At 37.9% G+C, this 13,585-nt stretch overlaps 1 protein-coding gene and 1 long non-coding RNA gene across 5 annotated transcripts; both read right to left on the bottom strand.

Moving 5' to 3' along the window:
- Positions 1 to 640: 640 nt before the first annotated feature.
- On the bottom strand, positions 641 to 11,909 carry LOC111566102 (uncharacterized). 4 transcript variants are annotated; one of them, XR_008602178.1, is made up of 7 exons: positions 8,776 to 11,885; positions 6,451 to 6,789; positions 6,203 to 6,301; positions 5,226 to 5,285; positions 2,480 to 4,133; positions 1,186 to 1,245; positions 641 to 1,009 (listed from the first exon to the last, which is right to left on the bottom strand). XR_008602178.1 is itself a non-coding variant. In XM_035946533.2 (7 exons), exons 1-5 carry the CDS (start codon positions 8,924 to 8,926, stop codon positions 4,114 to 4,116), a joined length of 666 nt encoding a protein of 221 aa, XP_035802426.2. In that variant the 5' UTR covers positions 8,927 to 11,909; the 3' UTR covers positions 641 to 1,009; positions 1,186 to 1,245; positions 2,480 to 4,113. The 4 variants fall into 4 exon arrangements, 3 of the variants coding, with proteins under 3 accessions (XP_035802426.2, XP_035802423.2, XP_023122274.3); XM_035946533.2 differs by having other exon boundaries at positions 5,226 to 5,282; positions 8,776 to 11,909; XM_035946530.2 differs by having other exon boundaries at positions 2,480 to 2,725; positions 8,776 to 11,889.
- Positions 11,910 to 12,008: 99 nt separating this feature from the next.
- Positions 12,009 to 13,585, bottom strand: LOC129349387 (uncharacterized). The gene is made up of 3 exons (XR_008602372.1): positions 13,524 to 13,585; positions 12,928 to 13,104; positions 12,009 to 12,584 (listed from the first exon to the last, which is right to left on the bottom strand). It is a non-coding gene; the product is annotated as an uncharacterized LOC129349387 (long non-coding RNA).

Here is a 13,585-nt window from a genome sequence, read left to right as displayed (position 1 = left end):
TAACAACTGTACTGTTCACAATTCAGTTTAAATGTAAGACATAGTTGTCTGCCAGATATGTTTTGAAAATATATGTTCAGATCGACTGAAAAATGCCTGTATAGTATTATAATGTAACCTAACTGACATGTCAGCTTGTGACATACAACTACATAAACACTGGAGGTGAAGCTCCTCTTGATTCACAGTCAAACAGTGATTCAGAGCAGATTTTAAAGAGGCATCTGTGCCAGGATAAGACTGATCTAGGTAAGTCCCAGCATGCAACTCACAGGATCCACAGAATTCACTGCCACCATCCTGGTGCTACAGGACGTCCCCAGAGGTCCTGTGTCCATACCTCACTGGGTCAGCTTGATGGGAGAATATGGACATTTACTGCTACAGAAAGGCAGCAACTACAATAACACACAGTAAAATGCAATAACACAAGACTGTGATGGGGGTTGATGAAAAAAAACGCACAATATTACTGGTGTAATATTGTGTTTCAAGAATAATAAATGAAATTGCTTCAACTGAAAACAACTGCTAATTTGGTCAGTAGACTAATTTGTAATTTGGGAACTAGTAAAATCTCAAACAAAAATGTTTTTATTACTGCATAATGAGAAATAAGAGGCCCAAACTGTCACAAACATGATGTCCACATCAAAAATCTTTATTTTTACAAGCGGTAATTTGTTTTTTGACATTTGACTGTAAAATAGCACCATTTTTACAGTATCTGAATCCAGAAATGATGTATTTATTTTACAGATGATTGCTGTTTATTAAGCACAGAAAAACGCTACATAATTTTTATAACAGTTTTGTTGTTTTACAGATTTTCTTGTTAAATTGCAGATAATATGAAGTAAAATACATCCCATTGTTTGGGCGGCATTTTGAGAGGAGTGCTGGTTGCTGTGTCGACATCTGCTGATTAAAGGGAAATGCTGGTACCAGCTTGATGGTCCTCAAATGTGTGAACAGCACATCCAGAGCAGAGGGAGGAAGAGCCGCTACACTGTAAATGCATCACAAATCTTTTAATTATTACCGTTTGCTCCTGCAGGTGAAAGAAGCAGACTGAGAAAGAAACAGTCACTTGTCAAGTATAACAAAAATACTGCTCACCCAATCTACAAATACTGTAGTGAAATGGCACAAAGAAGCATTTGTGTTGTTAATGTGATGGATTACCTATCTGCTGTCTTTGTAACGGTGCTCCATCTTCTCCCTCAGGTGGATCACTTTCATCTTCTATGAAACATAACACAAGGCAACCTAAAGGACTCGTTTTTTGGAAATGCACTAATTCTGGTCATATTTGTCTGCTACACATGAAGCTAGCAGGTATATTAGCTTAGCATGTGAAACACGTGACATGACTTGTTACATTTTCACATTTGTACGATTTAATAAGCAGACACAGAACATGTTAATTAGTCTTAACTAGTTTTAGAGGTTCTGGTGAAGAAGTCAGAAATTAATCAAGAATAAAATACAACCATTAAAACTATTTTTTCTCTTCCGGAATGCAAGCAAATAACTACAATTTGGCATCTGAATCAAAAAATAATACTGTGCTTTACTATTTTTTTCATTTTTTTGTAAAACTGTACATTTGAAAATTCATGGATAACAACAATTGTTTTAGTATTAAAATATCATTTTGATTAAAGAACTCCCACATACTAGCAGATTAACTTTTAAGTTTCATATTATTGTTTTAACCTTGTTTACTTTGTACTGTGTTCTTGGGTGTTTTGAAAAGCGCTTATAAATAAAATGTATCATTATTAGTATTATTATTTAGCATTACAGAAACATACAGACACACACATATATATATATATACATATATATATATGTATATATGTGTGTATATATATATATATATATATAGAGAGAGAGAGAGAGAGAGATAGATACATAGATATATACATATATGTATAGATAGATATGTCTCATTCAATGGTTTTTAATTATTTTCTACATTGTAGATTAATACTGAAGACATCAAAACTATAAAAGAATATATATGGAATTATCTTGTAAACAAAAAAGTGTTAATCTTCAGTATTAATTATGCAAATAAATTAAAAGCATTGAATGAGAAGGTGTGTTCAAACTTCTGACTGCTAGTGTATATGGTATATACAGCCCTTATATATGAAAGATCTATTGTTGTTATGGAAACTCCATTATATAAATCTGTTGCACACATTAAAAAAAAATACATATCAAGACAAACATTCTTTAACCAGAATAGTGGAGATTTGGAGCTTCAAAGTCTATCAAGCAACAGTCTTAATGTAACTGGTGCAACATCGCGTTGAAATTATTGCTTATCCTAAATACCTGAGCCAACAGGATTATTTGCACTGTCCTGTGTGTTGCTGTGACAGAGCACTAAACTTAAATAACCCATAAACCACCCAATTACATCTATCATCTCTATAGACAGAGAGTAGCAGACAGAACAGGTACTCACCTGTTAATTTCTTGCAGCAGTATAATCCAAGACTAAGCACCAAAATCACAAGACCAACAATGATCTTAATTAGCCTCAGCGTTGGATCCATTGTACCTTCACGATAAGTAGATGTGGTTTGTCACTGGAAACAGTTGCTCATTTTCTTGTCTTTTCTGACGTTTGGCTGATGAGGTTTGTGACCATGGAAAGGAAAAGGCTGCAAGTTGCTGCACAGGAAGCTGCTGAGCTTTAACAAGACTTTACCTGAACACATAGAGAGAAACCCACTTACTGTTGGCAAACAGCTCCACTTTCCCTTGTTTGATATGAGTGCTAATCTAGCTAATTATTCATTTATTATCACTTTTACTGTATTTTAATTGACTGTTCTGACTTGTCTCCTATATCTTGCTTGATTGTCTGTGTTGAATGTTTTGACTGTCAAAGCACATTGTTAGCGCTGTTCTTAAGGGTGCTATATAAATAATATTATTACTTGAAGCCAGTAATCTCCCTGTATACAGTGACAGTTCCTCATCTCAGAGGTTTTAAGCTCATCGATGCAGATGGAGAAGTTCCCCTCTTGTATACCGTTAGTCTGACCTACTTTCACAGGTCGACTTATTGACTTGAGCTAAGTAAAGAAACGTTGGGTCGAAGAGAAATATGGTAATTGTTTCAAACTGTTTGTGTGTTTGTCCCAGTGTGGTTCAGTTTGCAATAGTTGAGTTCTTTTAATGTGGCTATGAAGATTTCTGCAGAGTCTGTGGGTTTCAGGGAGGTAAACTGTTAAAAAAAACAAAAAAAACACAAAAACAAAAAATAAATTTTTTTAGACTGTTTGTAACAGTTATTTTCCCTGTTTTGTTAAATTACAGAAAACAACTAGTAAAATCACATATAAAAATGTTTTATTTGTGAAAAGGAAAAAAAATAAGCCCAAACTCAAAAACCTCCGCATCAAAAGTTTTATTTTTGTATGAGGTAATTTGTTCTTTTACATTTGACTGTAAAATTACACCATTTTTGCTGTATCTAAATCAACAAAATATGTAATAATTTTACAGATGTTTGCTGTACAGTAGGGTCTAAAATACTTTTTTTAGAACTGTATTTTACAGAATTTCCTTGTGTTGTTAAATTGCAGATAATATCCAGTAAAATCACAGGAAGGAAAAAGAAATCAGTTCAATTTCTGACTGTAAAACAAGCATCCAATCAGACAGAAAACTGGCCAAAACTTTACACATTAGCTTCATCAAAAATTTTTTATTACAAATGAAAATATGTTCTCATGTAATGTGAGAAATTACATTGTTTTACTGTATATAAACCTACTAAAAACAAACCTTTACAGATATTAGTAGTTTTTAAAACTTTTTTTGATAGTATTCCTTCAATGTATTTTTTATTCCAGAATATCTTATTTTAATATATATTCTTTGTTCATTGGTTGAAAATGTAAGTTTTAGGCCTCTTTAAAACATGAATCCCACTGTTTGGATAGAGGTGTCGCAGGTTGATTAGTCTGTCAGCCTCGGAGGATGTCTGTTGATTAAAAGGAAACCCTGGAACCAGCTTGATGGTCCACAAATGTGTGAATTCCAGACCCAGGGCAGAGGGAGGGAAATCTGCTGCTTTTTTGTCTTAAGTCAGGCATAGATGGTTGATACTACAGTATAAATGCACCATAAACAAGATTATCATTGTTTGGTAAACACACTGAAGAAGTACCACAATCACTTGTCAAATACACTGCCTGGCCAAAAAAAGTCTCATGCTCTAATATTTTGTTGGACTGCCTTTAGCTTTGAGTGTGGCACTCATTTGCTGTGGCATCATTTTGATAAGCTTCTGCAATGTCACAGCATTTATTTCTGTCCAGAGTTGCATTAATTTTTCACCAAGATCTTATATTGATGATGGGAGAGTTGGACTGCTGCGCAAAGTCTTCTCCAGAACGTCCCAAAGATTCTCAATGGGGCTGAGGTCTGGACACTGGAGGCCCATCTATGCGTGAAAATGACGTCTCATGCTCCCTGAACCACTCATTCACAATGTGAGCCCCATGAATCCTGGCATCGTCATCTTGGAACATGACCATGCCATCAGGGAAGAAAAACTCCACTGATGGAAAGACCTGGTCATTCAGTATTATCAGGTAGTCCGCTGACCTCATTCTTTGGGAACATAACGTTGCTGAACCTGACCAACCCGAAATCATAACCCTAACCCCCACAGGCTTGCAGGAACTAGCCATGATGAGTTCATCACTTTATCCACCTCTCTTCTTACCCTGATGCCCCCATCACTTTGGAACAGGGTAAATCTGGACTCATCACATCATATTTGTTCCTCGAAGATGAGTGTTCACCACTATCCTTCCAGGTTTTAATAATGCGTTGGACAGTTCTTAACCTGATTTTAGTAGTTTCAGAAATCTCCTTAGTTGTTTTCTTTGCTTGATGCAGGTCAACAATTTGACCCTTTTGAGACAGATTAACATCCTTTCAATGACCACAGGATATGTCTTCTGACATGGTTGTTTAAGAAATGAGAAGCTCCTCACTGCATCAGCTACAGCTAATTAAGTTGTTGCAGCTGAAACATGTTCATCACTGCAGTGATTATCCAATAGAAGGCTCTTAGCTATTTGCTTTGTTAAATCCAGGTGGCAACATTTTTTGGCCAGGCAGTGCATAACATAAAACAAAAATACTGCTCACAACGAGGAAGCATTTGCGCTGTTAATACGATGGATTACCTGTCTGCTGTTCATGTACTACTGCCCTGCCTGTTCCCTCAGGTGGAGCTCTGGCACCTGCTGGGAAACATTAAAAAAGCTTGTATTTTTTGTATTTTATGTATTCGGAAATGCACTAATTCTGGTCACGTTTGTCTGCTAAACATGAAGCCAGCAGCTAGCTTAGCTTAGCATGTTAAATACGTGACATGATTTGTTACATTTCACATTTTGTATGATTTAATAAGCAGACACAGAAGAAGCTAGTTAGTCTTATTTAGCTTTAGAGGTTCTGGTGGATTTTTGCACAAATGCATTGTTATCCCATTGACACCTTTTTGTACTATCAGTAACATTATCTAAATTAGCAGGTTTTGCAGGAGCTGCTTGTAGGCAAGTTAAAAATTCAGTTCAACTCATTTTAGTTGTATTTTTAAAGCACCAATTCACAAGATAAGTCACATCTGTACACGTCACATAGAGGTTTAAGACCTTTCAATTTTTTTTAATCACAGAGAGAAATGCAGCAACGTATAGATCATGAGATGTAAATGGAGATGTTGCAGTAATTTTGTCAATGGTTTGTTGACACGTCTAGGCACGGTGCAGGAGTTTTCTCATTTAGTTCAGACTGAGGTTTGGTTATTTATTTTTTAATTCACTTTATATGTTAGCCTAGGGACAAGAGATACTTGGCAAAAGCATTACAATTAAAACAGGCTAACTAAGGTACAAGGCTTTGTTATGAAAATTTTACTGTATAGATCTGTTGCACACAAAAAATAAATGCATATCAAGACCAACATTCATTAAAAAGAACAATCTTAATGTAACTGGCGTAACATTATTGTTAACCCTCAATACCTGCACCTCCAGGATTGTTTGCATTGTCCTGTGTGTTGTTGTGACGGAGCACTGAAACCGTCAAATGACAAATAAACCACAGTTACATCTATCATCTCTCTGGCCTGAGACTAGCAGACAGAACAGGTCCTTACCTATGCGTCCCTTGCAGAAGTAGTATCCACCAACACTCAGCAAACTGAGAGCAGCAACGCTGATGACAATCAGTAGCCTCATCTCTTCGCTCAGTGTACCTGCATGATAAGTGAATGTGGTTTGTCACAGGAAACAGTTGCATATTTACTTGCAATTTCTCGTGTTTGGCTCATGGGAAGGACACACAGGATGCAGCTGAACTTTAACAAAACTTTACCTGAACACATACAAAAAGAAATCCACTTACTGTCAGCAAGCAACTCCACTTTTTGACAGTAATCTCCCTGTATACAGCGATAGCTGCCCAGGTCAGAGTTGTTCAGCTCATCGATGCGGATGGAGAAATTTCCCTCTGAGACCTGGTTTGGAAAAGCTTTCACTCTGCCATGTCTGGGGTCCAGGAACTTGACGCGCCCTTCAAAGAAGAGCTTTGCCAGCTCTGCCTCACTATTGTGGGTCCATGTCACCCAGTTTTGGCTACTTGTTGATAAGCTGCACGGTAGGAACACAGACGAGCCAAGAGAAGCCTTGAGTTTCTGTGTTTCACACTGATTATCCTCGTGATAATCTTCGTATAAGTGCTCACCTTAAAGGAGAAAAATGAAAATACCAGAGATTTAAAAAAGAGAATTTTTTTAGTGTTTGACACAGTCTTGTCATTTCTGATGTTTGGATCTTAACTCTAACTTTGTTTGTATATAGTACTTTGATTCTTCTTTTTATTATTTGAGAGTATTTTTAAACTATTTTTATTATTTGCACTGCTGCTAATTGTCGTGTTCTTCAGACAAATTTCATTGTACTTCTGAACAATGACAATAAAGTCTCTTTTTTTAAAAGTCTTTCAAGTCTATGGCGATGCAGATACAACAGAGAGAGCCACAGATTCATTCATTCAATGTGTGACGTAAGCAGAACTTTTAATGTGAAAGGTAAACAGTCACCCTGCTCCTGTCACTTCTTGGAACTGCACACACACACACACACACACACACACGCACACACACACACACACACACACACACACACACACACACACACATACATACACAAAATTGAATTACTTGGTTCAATAGATGAAAAATTTTAGCATGAAGACAACATGGAAGGATTTTGAAACTTTGCACACACGTAGATGATACTTTCATCTCTTACTATCCCAAATTTCATCAGCCTACCCATGATTCAAGATCTCCATCTGGCCATTTGTAAATTAAAAACTGTTTTACCTGTGTCAGCTTTGGCTGGCCATAATTCCCATTTCTACTAACATATGAAAGCTTTCTCAGCATTGGAACAATTCTTCAGGAGATATGAACATCTGAAAGCGGCATCTCGTTAAATTTCCATGTCGCGCATGATATATTTAAAATTTCCACTGGGTGAACAATTATGAAAATATTGGAATTTCTGCTTAAAAAATGGCAGATGTCAGTTCCAGATGCCAAAGATTGGTCCTACAAAGCTTCGACAGATTTTGAGATAGTCCAGACCTCCCCTAATCTCTCTGAGTTGACATGGAATGACTCTATTATTATTTATTTTGAAAGAAAATAGCACAAGCACACTTGCAAAGCACAATATTTCACAGAAAAAAAATATTTGTTTGGCTTAATTATCCCAGATATATTTGCTTGGTATTTAGTCCATCATCCTTGGTAGAACAAAGAATCAACTACTTTCTGAGAAATTGTTAAACTAGTGGTTCAGTGTTTCAACTGGCAAAACTGGCCTCTCGTAGATGCACTATTCACTTCAGAGGTCACGATAACATCCGATAAATATAACAAAAACAAGTTCTCCCACACCAAAGAAAACACAGCTCCACACTTGCCACCTTCACCGGACTTGTGTTGCTGGTTTTCTACACATACTATCGAATCCATGCATGTTAAAGCTGGATTAATTCCAAAATAACACATCTCCAAAAGCTGCTTTTAGTCTGTGCATGTTCTTTATTTGATTTAGTCGTAGCTGTTTTATCCAGTCAGTTGCTGGGTTTCCTGGTCTTTTTGTGATTTGGACAGTTCCTAATCTTTTCACGGAGCTCGTATCGCATGTCTTTGCCAGACTTGCAATCATCTTTGACTATTCTGTTCCAGTTATAGCGCATGTATACATTTTATGTCCCTGAGTTTCACACAGGTGCACAGTGTTCATGGCATTAACGGCTGATACACTTCACTAAGTTGAACAATCACAACTTGTCCAAACATGCTTTCTGTCTTGTGAATTGAGAATTTTCATCTTTTTGTTTAAGAAGAAAATGTTTCGGTTAGACTGGCGCTAAATTAGTTTGTATGAATGTATCTGACAATTTAGGAAATAACCTTGTGAATTTAATGGAAGTTTGCAGATAAAAGAAGTGTCCAAATACTTTGCAGAAACTCATTATTAACAGATTTGAAATTTTCAGTATTTGAATTCAAACATCCAACCAATAGAGTTCAAAGATAACCTATAGCGATCAAATAATGCACAGGAACATTAAAAACATTAATTCAGCCAAACAGGTGTCCTATTATTTCAAAAATTGATATTTTTACAATTTAATTTCTCAAAAGGGACTTACCATTTGAAGACGCGTGCATGAAGCAAAAGGCTAAAAGGAATATCCACTTGTCAGCACTCATTGTCAGCGTCTGATACAGTGTGAACAGCAGTGGACATGGTGATGCTGTATTAACTTCTTTAGTTGACAAGGGACAAAACCACAAGACCATCAGTGTGGTCTGAGTTATTTAAAGGGACACTAAATGTCGTTCACATAAACAGAACACCAACTGTTTTCTTTTTGAACAGTGATCATGCCAAAGGTTAAATTTGAATTATTAAATATTTTATTAAATTTGGATATTAATATTATCACACACCGAGCATGTAGATTACAGGTATAAATGGTCTGAAATGACTGTCTGTTCCCCACCACTTCCTGCTGAGGCTTGTTGTTGGTGATGTTTCCGGAGCAAAGGGCCTTGCAGTGAAACTGAGAAAAGTTAATGTTCAAGTTGACTATCAGCCAAACTGACTACAGCAAAAGTAGCACAATTTAAACCAGGGTATAAATTTACCATACAATCTAAGCTTTCCTTGGCAACCTGCCCACATTCACTGTGTCTCATATCTTAGTCAACAGCAAACTCTTTGTGACAACACACAGCATCAAACCACAAGATCATCTTCAAGATGAAAGCTTCAACGTGGGTGCTGCTTTATATCTACACTTAATCCATTTTTTTTCCCCAAAGTAAACAATGATTCCAACAGCAAAATACAAATCAAAGGAAATTCTGATTGATAAATATTCATATTGTTCTTATTGTTAAACAAACAAAAAGTTTATATTGCTGTCCTGTTAAAATGCTGTCACTATGCATTACACACTTTTGTGAGAAGTTTAATTTGCATCAAAGACTTTGCTGGGTATCAGTACTTTTGCAGTCTATTGGCATTTAAGCTTGGTCACATGTTGGTATTTTTTCCACCACTCAACCCAACACCTCTGCAGTGTTGCACTTACAACCTGGTGGAAACTCTGAAGTCTTTATTGTAGGGCATAGTTACATGCAGAGGTGTTGTACCAACAGCCTTTTCACATAGGTTGGCTGTAAAAACTCTTTAATTACATTCCCACAGTATAGCTTTCAATTAGCTTTAACAATTAAACAAACAATGTTTTTCTGTGAGGTAGAGTCTTCACTGACTGTAGTGGTGAATAGCCACTCTCAGCTCACACCATGAAAACAGTATGACTGAAGCATTTCTAATTTGCAAAGAGCGTCCGAATTTCCCAATTTAAAGTGACCTAAGCATGAGTTGTTAACAACTAAACCTAACATAAAGTCAGCTAGTATCCTTCTAGACTGACAACATTGCAGAGAATGAATGAAAATATTCACCCCTCTTGAAAGTTTCCCCTTTTAAGGATTTCCCACACTGAATAACGGTCAATGTAATTAGGCTCTTATGAAAAGAATGAATTAAAAAAAGACTTTCATGTCGAGGTGAAAACCAATTTCTACAAAATAATATAAATTAAAATAGAGATAGAAAATAGCTGAATTTTTACCTCTTAAAGTTATTAATTAAGAGATGCGCCTTTGGCCACAATTAGAGCATTGAGCCTATGTGGATATGTCTCAATCAGCCTTGCATATCTGGACACTGCAGTTTTACAACAGTCTTCTTTGCAAAACTGCTCAAGCTCTGTTAGGTTACACAGGGACTATGAGTGAACAGATCTTTTTAAGTCCAGCCTCAAATTCTCAATTGGATTGAGGTCTGAATTCTGACTCGGGCACTCTACAACATTCACCTTGCTGTCTTTGAACCATTTCTGTGTAGCTTCGGCTGTAAGCTTTGAGTCATGGTCTTACTAGAAAACACTCTTCTTCTACAATGTTTTTATCTGCAGCAGCAGGAGGACAAGGACCTGCTGGTGCAACAGGAGCTGGTGCTGCAGAAAAGGAAAAGGTCGATAGGCTCTGCTGTTCCTATAAGGCTAAAATCTTGACCCTGATCGGAGAACAGTGGCAGGTACGAGAGAACATGAAGAGCTGGAGGAGGCCATGAAGACAGAGAAACTTAAATACGACCAGTCCAACCAGGGCAAGGAGCAAGAAATCCTCAGACTGAAGAGCCTGATGGAAAGTCTCTCTGCAGAGCTGAGAAACATGACAGAAAAGCTCCAGGCTGAAAACAAAAAACTCCACAAGGTGAGGGAGGATCTGCAGCAGCAGGAGAACAAGGACCTGCTGGTGCAACAGGAACGGCTGTTGCAGAATTCAGACCTGCAGAAGTTAGTCCACAGCTTGGACATCAGGACTGAAACTCTGAAGGAAGAAAAGGAGAAGGCTGAAGACCTCTGCAGCTGCTTAAAGCTATGAATTTCCTCCCTGGTCGAGCAGGTGATGTATTAACAGGAAGAATATGGACTGCTGGACGAAGCTCTGAGGATGAAAGACTGAAGAACGTCAACGACATCCTCAAACTCCAAAGAGGGGAAGACATTGAAGTCCAGCTAATGAAAGAGGACGAAGAACAGGCAGATGAACTGTTGAAGAAGATGGAGGAAAGAATGACTGAACTGCAGCAGGAAACGGCCAAGCTGGGGGGTAAACCTAAGAAGCTGCAGGAGAAGAAATGCTGCAAGGCACATCAGATCAACAGAAGTGGAAGAGGCCAAAGTGGGAAAAAGACAACAAGAAGGACCAGAAGGAGCAGATAAAAAGAGAAAAGAGTAGAGGAAAGGGGAAAAGAGAGAAACAGAAGAAAAGAAAAGACACAAAAAGAAGAGACGAAGGAGAATGTTTTCTGGCTGCAGGAAGTGGCTGCTTGGAGGATTTTGTTCAGCTTGGAGTGAGTTGGTTTAGATTTGAAACCTGTTCTGTTAATTTGAATGTGTCGGCTTCATGTCTGAATGAGCAGCTTAGTAACTTTTCCATAAAACTCACTCCAGTGATCTTACTAGGATGGACTGAGTACCATTTCACCAGGACCAGATGGAATATCAGGGAGGGTGCTGAAGTCATGCACTCATCAGCTCACAGCAGTTTTCACTAACATCTTGAACTGTTTGCTGCAGCGAGCCACAGTGACAACCTGCCTGAAAGCTGCCACCATAATCCCCGTGGACAAAACTTCTGCCATTACAAGGTTGAAGATTTACCGACCCATGGCCCTGACTCTGGTGATCATGAAATGCTTGGAGAGATTTGTTCTGCAGCATATCAAGACTCACATCCCACCTGGCCTTGACCAACACCAGTTCACCTACAGGTCCATCAGGGCTACAGATGAAGCCATCTCCAAAGCCCTCAGTCATCTGAGAAGACTGAACACATACATCAGGATGCTGCTTGTTGACTTGAGCTCAGAGTAGCCCTCATGACGGTGTAATGATAGAGCACAGGTGAGTACTGATCTATAAGAGCAATTGGACCAGTATCAGAAGACACTAAGTTGTTAAGAGCCAGTCTTTTGAACATCAGTAATGACACAGACAACAATAGCTTGTTTGTGTGGCCACTTGTAACAGCAAATGAATAACAATTTAACATGACAATCTGCTGAAACAATGAATGGGAAAAAAAACAAAATAAAGCCGGCAGAAAAAAACTTTTCCCAATCTAGTCTTTATTTCGTCTGGGCCCTTCTATTAATCAGTGTCAGTGCACCAGTGTTCATTTGGTCCTACCACACAGTCCGTGAGGGGGAAGAATCAGGGTCTGGCTCGCCACTCAGTCCACACCGGAAACCTCTGAATTGTGGAATCTGAAACCTCACTCGAGCTCAGCAGGAAACACTCCAGCTTCTGGTGGGATGTGACTTCAATCCATGTTGATGGTGTCATCAATCAAAGAGGGTAACAAAAAATCTGACCTATAGATAAGCCAGATGAGATTCAAATGGTGCATTACATTAATATACTGTCTACATAAATCATGTTCATTTTCTAATTCTCATGAATTAATACCAATTAATACCACTCTATTCTGTATTATTCAGTTCAAATCATGTTGAGGTTTAGTTGTACAACAATATATATAAAGTTCGTGTTCATTTTCAGTAGTGAAACTAGAAATACATTCAAAGTGCTACTTATAAGCATTCAAGTATTCAGTGGTCTATAGTTACTAACCATCTCCAATTACTCAATTTATCACAGCTACATTAGTCACTAACTGAAGATGATTGTACAAAAATAACATTAAATATAACCCACAGGTTTTGCGTGTCTGCTACAAGTGGAGCGCCTCTCCGCAAACCCTGCGTAGCTCTGCGTTGTGTTCCTTGATGTGTCTGCATGCAGGGTGTCATGCAGAGAGAAGAGGATCAGACAGCAGGGGTCGAAGTTGTGATGGAGACTTTAATTGCTGCCAACCGTTCCTGCACATACAACCTTCAACAACAGTAGACGAAAAAGAATACTCTTGTTTGTATGTGTTGACATTCACTGTGAACAGTATCTGTTAACTGTTAATAAACTGGCTGAGATTAACAAAAACTACACACCACACATACTGTAGTACTCAAAATAATACCATTACCCTTCTATTCATTGTGCAAAAATAACCAATAAGCTACACGTGCAGCTGCTAACCCTTAGGAAATACTAGCATGTTCGGCTGCACGCGCACAGAGTTACCTGCCTATAGCACGGACATTAGCATTCAGGCTATAATCTTCAACACAGTCTTTAAAATCAGACTGAACAGTGCTTATAACGTCACAGGAACGCATTTTAAAGACATTAATGGTTTAACTGCAGTTTAACTTATGAATTTGTACAAATTGTGGGCTGCCAGGAGCACTGCTTACCTTCAACAACAGTAGGCGAAAAAGAACAGTTAACGAAACATGGCGCCCTCTGCAGAGCAAGT

This window comes from Amphiprion ocellaris, chromosome 7 (assembly GCF_022539595.1).
Source record: "Amphiprion ocellaris isolate individual 3 ecotype Okinawa chromosome 7, ASM2253959v1, whole genome shotgun sequence".
Lineage (NCBI taxonomy): Eukaryota > Metazoa > Chordata > Actinopteri > Pomacentridae > Amphiprion > Amphiprion ocellaris.
The sequence above is the reverse complement of the archived record's forward strand: the minus strand, read 5'-3'. Positions and strand labels throughout refer to the sequence as shown.